Genomic DNA, 13,352 nt, shown 5'->3' on the forward strand with positions numbered 1-13,352 from the left:
TTTCTAGTCTTTTTAAAAGGGGTCTAAAACTCTTCAGATGAAATGAGATCTAGTAATAGAAGCTGCTTAATTAAGATGCAAGCAGTATATGAAGTGGGACAAAATGCCACTTTGCAGGCTTTCTAGAATCGCTTTTAGGAACTTCCGTGTTGATTAGTCAGCCATGTCATGTCTCACCTCTCTGAAACAATGCAGAAATCTCCTACTTTCTTCTTACTCCCTGCTTGGATAGAAGGAATGACTGTAATGGAAAGAGCTTTCCATCCATAGCCCTCTTAGATTTCGTTTTTAATTTTGCCAAATATTTGTATCACTTTGCCAAAGACCGTTTCTTTGCCCTCTCCTGTCGTGGAAAAAAAACCAGTAGAAGTACACAGCCCACCTCACAGGGTCGTTGTGACAGTCTGCTGATACAATATAAAAACCAAAGCCAAACCAGTTGCCGTCAAGTCGATTCCAACTCATAGCAACCATACAGGATAGAGTAGAACTGCCCCACACAGGGTTTCTAAGGAGTAGCTGGTGGATTCGAACTGCCACCTTTTTGGTTAGCAGCCATAGCTCTTAACCACTGTGCCACCAGGGATCCAGTACAATATAAAATGCTCTGTAAATACTCTGAAAATGTTGGTAACAGATAGAGAAATGGATTTTAAACACTTTGTTAGTAGAAACTGCTGTAAGCTGGAAATGCAATTTTTTAATAATAAAGACTATATAATAAGGTTGGCTCTTGTTTTCCATTCGTAGTAAACTCTAGGGAATTTAGAGCATAAAATGTTTCCCACTTGCTACTATTAAGGAAGTAATACTCCCTACATATTTATCTCACAGTTAAGTCATTTTTTTAAGACAGCACAACTAGAGAAGCCTTCTGGGAAGTTAGGGATACTAGTCTTGGCTTAGTTACTAACTTGTTTTGTCATTGAACAAGTCAAGTCAGTAATCCTTTTTGTTTCCTGATTGTTGTTGTTGTTAGGTACCATTGAGTCAATTCTGACTCATAGTGACCCATGTGACAGAGTAGAACTGCCCCATGGGGTTTCCTACACTATAATCTTCATGGGAGGAGATCACCAGGTCTTTTCTCCTTCGGAGCGGCTGGGTGGATTTGAACTCCCAGCTTTTTGATTAGCAGTTAAATGCTTAACCATTGTACCACCAGGGCTCCTGCCTAAAGCTTACCTAGCCAAAAGAAAGTAACTGCAGCATTTTATAACATGCTGCTGTGGGAGACTCAGTAACATATAACCAAAAGCTACCATGGGAAATATTTTAATAGGATTGTGGGAAGGTGAACAGCATACAGCTTTGCCCTGTCTTCCTCCCCCATTGTACTGACCAGGCAAGTTCAAGCCCCAGTTCAGGAAGAACTTGTGGTTTCCTCTCTGGAGATCTGGTCACATCTCGGATCAATTCCAGTCTGAAGAACCTAGAAAAGATCATATTTGGTTCTAATCCTGTTCTTAAGTGATATTTGGGTCTCTTCTCATATATACTTGATGTGTCAGAATACTGGGCCTTGGGAGCAGCCTGGGCTGCCTTCATCGATGTCTGAGCTTTCGGGTATGGTATGATCTGGATCTAGGACTGCAGCGAATCCTTCTTTCGGGTCCTGATATAGAGAGCATAAGTCTTAAGAGGAATTTTAAAAAAACAAAAAAAAAACCTCAGTGGAATTTTATTCCATGATGTATTCGTGGTAAAGATTTAATAGTAACAGGAATTAAGCTGTTCTTTGAAAATGTATTTTAAATTTCTGAGCAAGGATTTTCTTTTTCTGCTTCTGACCTAAAAGCTCGGAACAGTCCTTGAACACATCAGTCCAGACCATGAATTGTAAGCATTTCTTTTATCTGAAGTTGGGGCTGAATTTGACTAGATCTTTTCAAGGCTTAAACAATTATGAGCACAATTTCACAAATGAGAAATTTTGAACGTTTTTCTTTTATTTTTCCTATATACCTCTTAGGTGCCAGATAGAGCTTGCTGGGTTGAATTGAATCATATTGAAGCATGCCCAGTAAAAAATAATAGCCCCTGGCTTGAGAGCTAGAATTCAGTTCATTTGGAAACCAGAATAATCCTGGCCCGGTTTTAATGTAGGAAAACTCTCCAAACCACCTTGGCCAGAACCTAGTGTTGTAGAATCAGACCATAAAGCATGAGGGCTGGGGACTCTCCACGTGGTGGGACTCTGCTGTTAATTTCTCAGGAAGTCAAACCCACGGTGGATACAAGTCTACAGACTGTGTGGTCTAGTTCAGGCGGCAGCATCAGCATCAGCATCAGCACGAATGGAAAGGACCGAGTTCAGGAAAGAGCAGGAACCCACAAGGACAAAGGGAGAGGAAAGGCTTCCTTGAGTAGCCACAAAGGCACATTGTGGACATTCAAAGGACATTGCTTCTTTCTTTCTTTCTCCTCTATTGCATATGTTTCCCACAAAGAGATTACAGGGGCATGAAAAGAGAGGGAAACTTTGACTCAAAAGGAAAAAATAAATAAATAAATTAACATAAAACAACCAGCTGCACCTCTTAGAACTTCTAGATGTTTATGTGGTGTGCACCCAGCTTATATATATTTGACCAAAACATTTCCCTTGTCTCCTCGTCTGTCAATGACGCTGTATAACCCAAGAGACTGTTTACGTGGCCCATTTGTTTCATGTCCATAATCTCTATCCCAGAACAAGATAGGAAGGCTTGGGGAATACTTGTCTGTTTTCACAGGGTTATTTATTTTCTTCCATTAAAAACAAATCTAAAAATCCCTATTCTCTCTCTTCAAAAAAAAAAAAGAATTCAAGTGTTTATTGAGTGCCTGTTGTGTTGTAACCATTCTTTTATGTAACAGTTTTTCTATAAGTGATTTAATGGTGAGAGTTTGAAACCAAGGTCAAATCATCAGAAATAAATAACTCAAGAAAAATCTGGTTCTTCTCCTTTGTATATTGCAATATTTTGCCCATAAATATTGTTTTTAGTTTACCTTTTTAAAAAATTATGGTAAAAACATTTGTCATTTCAGCATTTTTTGCATGTACAATTCCACGACAGGTCCATCGGGTTGTGCGACCATCATCACCGTATCTGTTTCTTATTCTCTTTGTAGGTAACAGTATGACTAAATATACTGAGAAGCTAGAAGAGATAAAAAAAAGTGAGTAACACTATTGATGTTTTGGGAAAAATGGAACTCTGTGGCTGTTCTGTAAGTTGGATATTTATTAATAACTCTAATTATGCTCTGGGGCTAACACACACACTAGGTGCAGAGCCTGAGACCTACCTGACACTGTGGTGGGAGCCATGGGAGATAGAGGAGCCTGGCAGGTGCCCAGAACGAGGTGGAAATACTGTGTACCATCCTTACCAGCTGCTAAGATTCTGGCCTGTGGGTCTGCATTCTGTCCACGAAAAAAAAAAAACCTTGTTGCCTTTGAGTCAATTGAAACTCATGGCGACCCTATGTGTGATAGAGTAGAACTGTTCCAGAAGGTTTTCTTGGCTGTAATCTTTACAGAAGCAGATCTCCAGGCATTTCTTTTGCAGTGCCTCTAGGTAAGTTTGAACCGCCAACCTTTAGGGTAGTAGTTGATCGAATGCAAACCATTTGCACCACCCAGGGACCTACCCCACGTCGCATAGATGTTAATGTTGGAATATAGAGTGAGGTGCGGTGGAATGGAGCCTGTCTTAGTTATTTAGTGCTGCTAGAATAGAAATACCACAAGTGGATGGCTTTAACAAAGAGAAATTTATTCTTTCACAGTCTAGGAGGCTAGAGGTGAAAATTCAGGGTGTCATCTGCAGGAGAAGGCTCTCTGTCTCTGTCAGCTCTGAGGTAACATTCTTGTCATCAATATTCCCCCTTGTCTAGGAGCTTCTCAGCACAGGGACCCCGGGTCCAAAGGATGAGCTATTCTCTGGCTCTTGTTTCTTGGTGGTGTGAGGTCCCCCTGTCTCTCTGCTTGTTTTTCCCTTTTCTATCTCAAAAGAGATTGATTTAAGACACAACCTAATCTTGTAGATTGAGTCCTGCCTCATTAACATGACTGTCTCTAATCCTGCCTCATTAACATTTTAGGATTTATAACACAGGAAAATCATATCAGATGACAAAATGGTGGACAGTCACACAACACTGGGAATCATGGCCTGGCCAAGTTACCAGATATTTTGAGGGGCACAATTCAATCCATAACAGAGCTCTAGCTAAGCAGCCAAACCACAAGCTTCTCGTCGGATTGCACTGTAGTCTTCATGGCCTTTTTCAAGGTTCTCAATCTTATTTTCTGTATACCTGAGATAGGGTTCTAATATCTTCATAGCATCCCTTTGAGTATAAATTAGAGAGTATTCATGAAAGACTTTGAAGTATGAGAAAGTGCTTATTCTTAAAGTGGTATGGATTATCAACTCACTGCAGTCTGATTTTCTTTTAATTAAAAATCATATTTTATGCCCATCCTTTTTTTAGACTAATCATATGCAAAAATATGCTCCTAGTCATTGAGTGCATGGCCCTTGCACAATATCGTAATTGTTCTGTGTCCAAAACGGATGTAAACACTACCCCATGGAGAACAGAATTAAAGGAGGAGGACCATCTCTTTCTGAGATGGATCTGCTCATAGCTTAAGTAGGAGAACCTGGTGTTAGGAGAGTATTTAGCTAATGGTAGAAAAGAGGTACACCGTCTGGTAGCAGTTAGGACTCAGCTCTGATGACACTTTCTTGCAAGAGAATATTACAAATGTAGAATATGCTAGAACTTTCTTTTTTTTTTTTTAAACACAATAGACCTTTTAATTTAAAAGGATAACGTTTCTGTCCCTTTTGAATCGCTACCCAGTTGGGAAACCCTTGACAGTAGATGTGGATTCAGAAGGAGCTTTACGTCGAATCTGTTATTTTGGTCATTTTTAAGCTATGAGAAGTAATGCTAAAGACTTTTTTTAATGTATAATATCACAGTACCCACTTTTCTTCTTATACATTTTATATTATGTACAAACATGTACTCCCAGGGACTCTTACATAATATATATATTACATTTTTATACTGTGAAGATAATCTTGTTTACTCACCTATGTTTCATTGTGGTCATCATTCAAGGCAGGCACATTCAGCTGGCCCACTTCTGTCTTGGTCTGTCATCTTACATCTCCCATCCTTTTGTAGCTGAGGTGGGCGCACACGTCCACACCAGAAACTTGTCCCATAAAAATGTCCTGTTCTGCTTATGTTGCCAAAACCCTGTTGGAGATGTTTCTTAAAATTGCAACGTGGTTACTTTAATATCTAAACTTTAAGTGGAGATTTTTTTCGCCAAAGCAACACCTATGGGATAGAGTTCTTGGAAATGCTCATTCCATCTCCCTCTTTAGAAGCCGTGGCTTCCTTTTTAGTCAGACAGGAGGTGCGTGTCACCTCGTTTCAGACACTTTGTGTTGAGTCCCTGACTATCATTACTTCAGATTCTAGTTTGCGATCTACATTTTGGAAGATGTTTCCCTCTCTTTTCCCATCTTCTGTTGTAGGTGTTCTTTTGGGTCGAAAGGGAGGAGAATATTGCCTTGTTTTCAGGACACTCTAGATCCATCCCTTGACTCGGGTTACCTGAGATGCCATGTCTTTCTGTGAAATCACAAGCCTCGTTCTGTGACTTCCTTTGATTTGTCTTCCACTGTGAGCCCAACTTCCCTTTGCTAATAAGGTGTTTCAACAGAACTCTGAAAGCCCAGAGAAACTTTGTAATCTGAATATTCTTTGAACTTTGCCTGGGGAAAATAGATGCTCTGTGTCTTTTGACAGCTCACAAAGCCCATTCTTGGTTCCTGGTGGTTAGATGACACTAGTTGGACCGAGCGTGAAACATCCTGGATAGTCAGGTCTCTGTCCTTCCAGTAACTTGAGAGAGATAGACTTAGACCCCAGACTTACTGGAGAAGCAAAATTTGATAACGTAACTGAAGTGAGGAGTATTTGTCTTCACCACGGAGCTTGGGAGCAGCCACAGAAGCAGAAGCTCCATTCTTAAAGCTCTGTTCGCTTTTGCGAGGACAGACTAACAGCTTTCCAAGTCATCCTTTTTATAAAATTTCAAACTTACTGTAAAACGTTTAGTTTGATTGTTTATCTCTGAGTAATAATGTCAGAAAGTCCTAATGATGGCTGTCCTTCCAAACCAGAACCAGGTACGTGGGGTTCCGGCTTAAATGTGCAATGGGGTTTCTAGCACTTGGGCAGAGAATATTAAAAATGGCAATCACGAGAAAATAGCAAAGCCTGTTTCTGGTTTAAGGTGGTCTCTAACTTAGAGGGGGTTTTAACATGTATAATTTGTACTTAGAAGGCAGAGAGTTGGAGACAATGTGTTTCAAACTATGTAAACATACCAGAAGGATATCAATGGATAAATGTCCTGGTGCAAAGGACTTGAAAGCTGTTGATTGTTTTCATAGGCTGACTTACTGCCTTTTACTTGCATCAGTAACTTTGGGTGGGCAAGTTGATGTGGTTAGGTGGAATACTATAGTTATTTAGTTACTCTTTCTAAAGCCTTTGCTAGGTCTAGTTGGAACTGCATCCAGTGTTTTAGAAGCTCCTTTATATACAAGTTTGTTACCTTGTTGTTTTCAGAAGAAGTGGCTCTAAGAATTTTCTGGTAGTAATGGTCAGTTACTAGCTAAATTGCTCTAAGACATTTTAGAACACAGAAACTTTAATTCACTGTAAGAAGGGTCTTGATATATTTACAGAAGGCTAGCTTTTAAAGTAATAGAATTTCCCGACTTTGAGTCTTCAGGTGTTTGGTAAACCAAGCTCCCATTACCCTACGAAGTAACTAGTCGGTCTGTGGTGTTTTTTGTTTTTTTTTTTAGAAAATTCAGGGAAATGATTACTAATCCCAGGTAAATAATCTTAAATGCCTTTAATCCTTTCCTTTGTTGCTAGGAGTCTTGGTTTATGAGCTATTTGTGGTCTAAAGGCCATAGCAGTTGTCTAGCCAACCTTTAGTAATTTTGAAATCATGAGGCAATATTTAATGAGTCATGGTTGCCAGTGTGAAAACTTAGAAAAGAGGAGTCAGAGGTGAGAGTAGGCAGGGGTTCCAGGCTGGAGACTCTTCAGTGGGCAGCCATCTTCAGAAAGTTCTGAGGCAGCTAACATGCAGCTGTGGGGCAGTTACTAGATAAAGTGGGATTGGCTCAATTTCAAAAACCTGTTTAATGTGATATGAAGATTTATAACACAAGTGCAGAAGTACCCCCATTGGCCTTCTGTCTCAGAACTGTAAAGGTAAAAACCTGTTGGCCTCGAATCCATCCTATTTATGGTGCCCTCACGTGTAAAGGTTATTGTTGTTGTTAGGTGCTGTCGAGTCGGTTCCGACTCATAGCGACCCCATGCACAACAGAATGAAACACTGCCTGGTCCTGCGCCATCCTTACAATCGTTATGCTTGAGCTCATTGTTGCAGCCACTGTGTCAATCCACCTCGTTGAGGGTCTTCCTCTTTTCCGCTGACCCTGCACTCTGCCAAGCATGATGTACTTCTCCAGGGACTGATCCCTCCTGACAACACATCCAAAGTATGTAAGACGCAGTGTCACCACCCTTGCCTCTAAGGAGCATTCTGGCTGTACTTCTTCCAAGACAGATTGTTCGTTCTTTTGGCAGCCCATGGTATATTCAATATTCTTCGCCAACACCACAATTCAAAGGCGTCAACTCTTCTTCGGTCTTCGTTATTCATTGTCCAGCTTTGACATGCATATGAGGCGATTGAAAATACCATGGCTTGGGTCAGGCGCACCTTAGTCTTCAGGGTAACATCTTTGCTCTTCAAGACTTCGAAGAGAGGTCCTTTGCAGTAGATTTGCCCAATGCAATGCGTCTTTTGATTTCTCGACTGCTGCTTCCATGGCTGTTGATTGTGGACCCAAGTAAAATGAAATCCTTGGCAACTTCAGTCTATTCTCCGTTTATCATGATGTTGCTCATTGGTCCAGTTGTGAGGATTTTTGTTTTCTTTATGTTGAGGTGTAATCCATACTGAAGGCTGTGGTCTTTGATCTTCATTAGTAAGTGCTTCAAGTCCTCTTCACTTTCAGCAAGCAAGGTTGTGTTATCTGCATAACTCAGATTGTTAATGAGTCTTCCTCCAATCCTGATGCCCCATTCTTCTTCATATAGTCCAGCTTCTCGTATTATTTGTTCAGCATACAGATTAAATAGGTATGGTGAAAGAATACAACCCTGACGCACACCTTTCCTGACTTTAAACCAGTCAGTATCCCCTTGTTCTGTCCGAACAGAACAACCGCATCTTGACCTACGTAAAGGTTCCTCATGAGCACAATTAAGTGTTCTGGAATTCCCATTCTTCGCAGTTATCCATAGTTTGTTATGATCCACACAGTCAAGGTAGCACTGAATAAATAGTGATGTTTTAGGTTGATTTTTATTGGAGTTGGAGAGAAGCCGATAGCAGGAGATTATCGAGATCAATCATAACTTTGTGCCCAGCTTTGTACCCTGGTGGGGTGGGGGGGAGGGAAGGAGGGATACTCTTATTCTTCGTCTCTAGCATAGTATGTAACCTCAGGAAGAGTATTGCCCTTTTCAGGCTGGAATCAGAATGGTGCTGGTATAAACGTCCTGCCAGCAGTATGACCTGGGGCCTCTCAGCTTCTCTGGTCTCTTCGCATTTGCAAAACGCAGGCGTGTATTCCCTGTTTTGTTCCGAAAAAGTATTCGAGGCAGCTTACAAAAATGCATACAATGCAATATGGTAAAAGTAGAGACAGCAAAGGAAAAGGAAAATGGTAGACTAATAAAGTGAAGGCCAGGGGTCAAGTCACTAGACACAAAAAGGTGGCTTGTAAATTCAACCTTAAGCTTCTTGATGGCCAAAGCAAAGGGAAAAATGAAGGTATGATAATAAAACCTGCCACACCTAACTTCTGAGGTTGCCCGGAAGATAAAACAAGATAGTATATGTAAAAGCAAATAAATAACCTGAAAAATATAGTATATAACTTGATGACTAGAAAGAATTAATTAATTACTAGCTCTAAGAAAACAAAATAAGCCTAGAAAAATATTTGTCCCGTCCTGTTTTTCAGATTATAGATACAAAAAAGATGAGCTTTTCAAGAGACTGAAAGTTACAACTTTGGCCCAGCTGGTAAGTTTAATGAGCTTCCATCGGAGGAGAGAATGTCTCATTTGTGCTGCTTTATGTGAGTGTTTTGAATTCCACTCTAGAGGATGTTTGCTGGGGCCTTTCTTCTGATCTTGTATTTCATCCGTGGGAAGATGTGTGGTGTGTGTGTTCACACAAGGGTGGTATGAAACTTTTGTGTAAAGTGAAAGGGTATCCTACTTTTAATTAATCAAATTTATGGCTTCGGTTTTATTTTTCCTCGTGTAGTTAATTTAATATTGAGAATCTAGAATTCAGGGTCTGCATTGTTGGGCCTTTTTTCTCTGTGGAAACCAAATGATCTCCCTCCTACGACTGAGCTCCTTTCCAAGTCATTCCACCATGGGCTGTTTTGTTACTTTGGGCAGGTCCCTTTTTTTTTATTTAAAATTGTGGACAAGGGTGTCTGGCCCCTTACATTGGTGTAACTCAATTTGGATCCTGGGTCTTGTGAGCTAAGTTATGAAAAGAGCTTTAAAAAGGAAAACTGTGTATAGATATAAGTAATGCTGTCGTCAGTATATTCATAATTACACTTATTTCTTTATTACATGAAGAATTGTTGATGTAATTCTGTGTTATTATTGTAGGTCAGAATTGCATTTTCAAGAAATAGCATGTTAAACGTGGACCAGAATACATACAAATGTAGATTTAAACTCTTACTCATACTTCTTCTCCTAAATTGTTCTTTTGGACTTTTAAGTTAATTGTATAATCTTTTAAATTAATCTTTCCTTTTGAAATGATTATCTGCAGTGTGAGGGGACCTAAGATTCAGTCTCCAGTTAAAGACACCGGCAGCTTTTTCAAACAAGAGATCTTTGATGTTTCTTCGTCTTTTATAAAAGGCAGAATTGCCTCTGCTTAAACGCACACACACACATCTACACATTTCACTGTTTTTTCTATCAGGTCATCCAAGTTGCTTCCCTGTCTGATCAAACACTGGAAGTGACAGCTGAGGGGATTCAAAGGCTAGAAGGTAATAAGAATGGTTATTGAGGGTGTGGGGAAAATAGAGTGGCCATTTGACTGAAGGATTCACCAGTACACATTTGTTGTGTTCGCCAGAACGTGGGACTTTGATGTGCCTACTTGTAATTAAGTTGTTGCTCTCAGAGAAATGCTCACTGCCGCTTTAATTGTTCGCTCTTATTCTCTGAAAAAGCCATCTGGCTTTTTGGCTCTAGCATTTGTAGTTTGGAATGTTTTAGACGTGTTGCATTTACTAATTACTTTTTTCAACAAGTATTTTTTAATGCCTTCTATTTTTTTTATATGTGTACAGGAGCCCTGGTGGCACATTGATTAAGAGCCCAGCTGCTAACCAAAAGGTTGGCAGTTTGAATCCACCAGCCATTCCTTGGAAACCCTGTGGGGCAGTTCTACCCTGTCTTATAGGGTCGCTATGAGTAGTAATCAACTCGATGGTAACAGGTTTTTTGGTTATATGTATACGAGGAGCCCAGGTCGCACAGTGGTTAAGTGCTCGGCAGCTAACGGAAAGGCTGGCAGTTCAAACCCATCAGCTGCTCCATGGGAGAAAGATATGGTAGCCTACTTCTGTAAAGATTTATAGCCTTGGAAACCCGATGGGGCAGCTCTACTGCATCCTTTAGGGTCGCTGTGAGTTGGAATTGACTCAACAGCAACAGGTTTGGTTTGATTTTATGTGTATACAAAGGAGCTCTTGTGGCACAATGGCTAAGCACTCGGCCAGCACTGAAAGGTCAGCGGTTCAAACCCACTAGCGGCTCTGTGGGAGAAAAGACCTGGAAATCTGCTTCTGTAAAGATTACAGCCTAGGAAACCCTATGGGGCAGTTCTACTCTGTCCTGTAGGGTCGCTCTGAGTTGGAATTTATTTGAAGGCACACAACAACAACATATGTTCACAGTATTCGGTGCTATGAGACTACAAAGATGAGTAAAACACAGCTCTGTTCTTATGGTGTTTGTAGTCTGTGTGTGTGTGTGTGTTGGATGGGGAGAATGATGACAGGAACACAAAATTTCTAATGTGGTAGAATTTAAGCAGGGAGGTATGGAAGGAAACTGTCATTTGTTGAATACATTGCTAGATACCGCACATAGATTTTCTTATTTAATCTCAAAAACGGCAGAAGGAAGGTGTTAATGTCTGCACTTTACAGATGAGAAGCCTAAGTTTCAGAGTTAATTCCTCGCTAAAGGAGATGCAGCTGAAGGGCTGGGCCTGGCTACAGACCCAAAGCGTCTCCAGTAACAAAGCCCAGTGTCCTTCCACTGCTGGTCCTGTGTCCTTCAGGGATTCTGGAACATGCCCTCAGGGAGATGCAGGGTTCCCTGGGAGTCCAGAGGAAGGAAAGGAATGTCCTAGTTAGAAAGCCGAGGTAGGCTTCCTGGAGGACAGTGCTTTTGAGCTGGGCCTTGAAGGCGGGTAGAAACAGGTGCGAGTACAAGGTGTGGCCATTGCGGGCAGAGGTGAAAAGGCTTCAAACCTATTGGGGAATCCTGTAACCCAACCTGGCCATCTGTGGCCTAAGGAAGAAGTAGGGATTGGGTAGGAGATAAGGCTAGAAAGACTGGCAGGCTTCAGATTTCCTTTCTTAAATACCAAGTCGAAAATAAAACCCCTTACTTGTACTCTCTTGAAAAGACGACACGGAATTAAGCTCTATCTTACCTGAAGCGCCCAGCAATCAATGCGGGGCTGTTTATTGGCAGCAAATGTGTTTTGTCCAGGCCGATGTAGGCCAGGAGTTTGACTTCTGATTTCAAGACAAGTTTCTCAGGACGTTTGAACAGTGGGTTTGTGCAACTCGCCTGTCGTTTCCCTGGGCTTGTTTTTGTCAGAGAGGATAAAGAGAATCTGAAAAGCCGGGAATTTCTCTTTGACAGATGCCTCTCACCGGCGAGAGAGGAGGGCTCTGTTTAACAGAGATAATGGAGTCCTCGTACAAGCACTCCTAGCTTTAACCTGGTTGCATAAGCACCTGCGCTTGCTCCTTTAATTCATTGTTCAGATTGCAGCATTGGAACATACGGGCACATGGAATTTTCTCTTCCGAGATAAATGTGCGCAGCAAAGTGGGCATTTAGAAAGTAGGACGCCATAATGTGTGAGTAATATTAGTGTCTTTCTAGTGCTCTGTACAGAATGATAACTCACTCAGGAATGCTGCTCGGACAGATTGGCTCTGTGTGCATGCTGGCTATGTTTGAAAGAGTAAAACATCTCTTTTTGTAATCATTGTTTTTTCCTGATTCAAAAGCATGTTTAAATTGGTGAATTGGCATATGTTTTGTTATGTCTATTTTCACCACAAAAAAAGCTTAAAAAGTATATCGATAGAAAATTAGAAAAATGCAAAAAATATGGAAAAAGAAAATTAAAATAACTAATAATTACTGTTAACATGTGGTCCATTCCCCAACCCAATCAAATCCATCCTTTTGAATATAGTTTGCATCGTGCTTCTTTCAGTTAACATTTTTATCCTGCCTATTTTCCTGTGCCGTTAAATAGACTTTAAAAGCATGGTTGTAAAGCGTGCCTTGTCGTGGTGTCTGTCCTTTGGATAGATAATAATTTAGCCAATGATGCACTGATTTTTGAGCGTTATAGTTTTTTCTCATTTATCAAATAACACTGCAATGTATGTACATCAATTTTTGTTTGATTCTGATTAGTCCCTGAAGATAAATTGCTGCAGATGGTCAAAAGGTATAACCATTTTAAGGGCCTGATTGCTTGTTCTACGCTGCCCTCCAGCATGGTTGTACCTGTTTATACTCCACCAAGAGTGTGTGAGAATACCTGTTCCTCTCTCTTACAGCCAGCCGTGAACAATGATCTTTTCTGTAAATATTTGAGAATTTGATAGATGAAACATGCTATCCAACCATTTTTATTTGCATTTCTTTGATAGTGAGGTTGAGCCTTGTGTTGTGTGTGTTTGTTGGTCATATAACCAAAAGCCAGACCCATTGCCTTCTAGTCGATTCCGACTCATAGTGACCCTATAGGACAGAGTAGACCTGCCGCATAGGGCTACCAGGAAGCAGCTGGTGGATTCCAACTCCCCACTTCTTGGTTAACGGCCGTAGCTCTTAACCACTGTGCCAGCATTTTTTGTCTTTTGAGTAGT

At 40.7% G+C, this 13,352-nt stretch overlaps 1 protein-coding gene across 3 annotated transcripts in view; it reads left to right on the top strand.

The window, feature by feature from the left end:
* Positions 1-13,352, top strand: part of CEP41 (centrosomal protein 41) — a 61,396-nt gene that overhangs the window by 35,890 nt on the left and 12,154 nt on the right. For 2 of the 3 annotated variants that reach the window (XM_049893988.1, XM_049893989.1), the window contains 3 exons: positions 3,118-3,165; positions 9,141-9,202; positions 10,136-10,205. In XM_049893988.1, the coding sequence (XP_049749945.1) occupies positions 3,118-3,165; positions 9,141-9,202; positions 10,136-10,205 (180 nt within the window). The remainder of the gene's footprint in view (positions 1-3,117; positions 3,166-9,140; positions 9,203-10,135; positions 10,206-13,352) is intronic. The other variant, XM_049893990.1, reaches the window with a different exon arrangement.

Source organism: Elephas maximus, chromosome 8 (assembly GCF_024166365.1).
Source record: "Elephas maximus indicus isolate mEleMax1 chromosome 8, mEleMax1 primary haplotype, whole genome shotgun sequence".
In the NCBI taxonomy this organism is placed as follows: Eukaryota; Metazoa; Chordata; class Mammalia; order Proboscidea; family Elephantidae; genus Elephas; species Elephas maximus.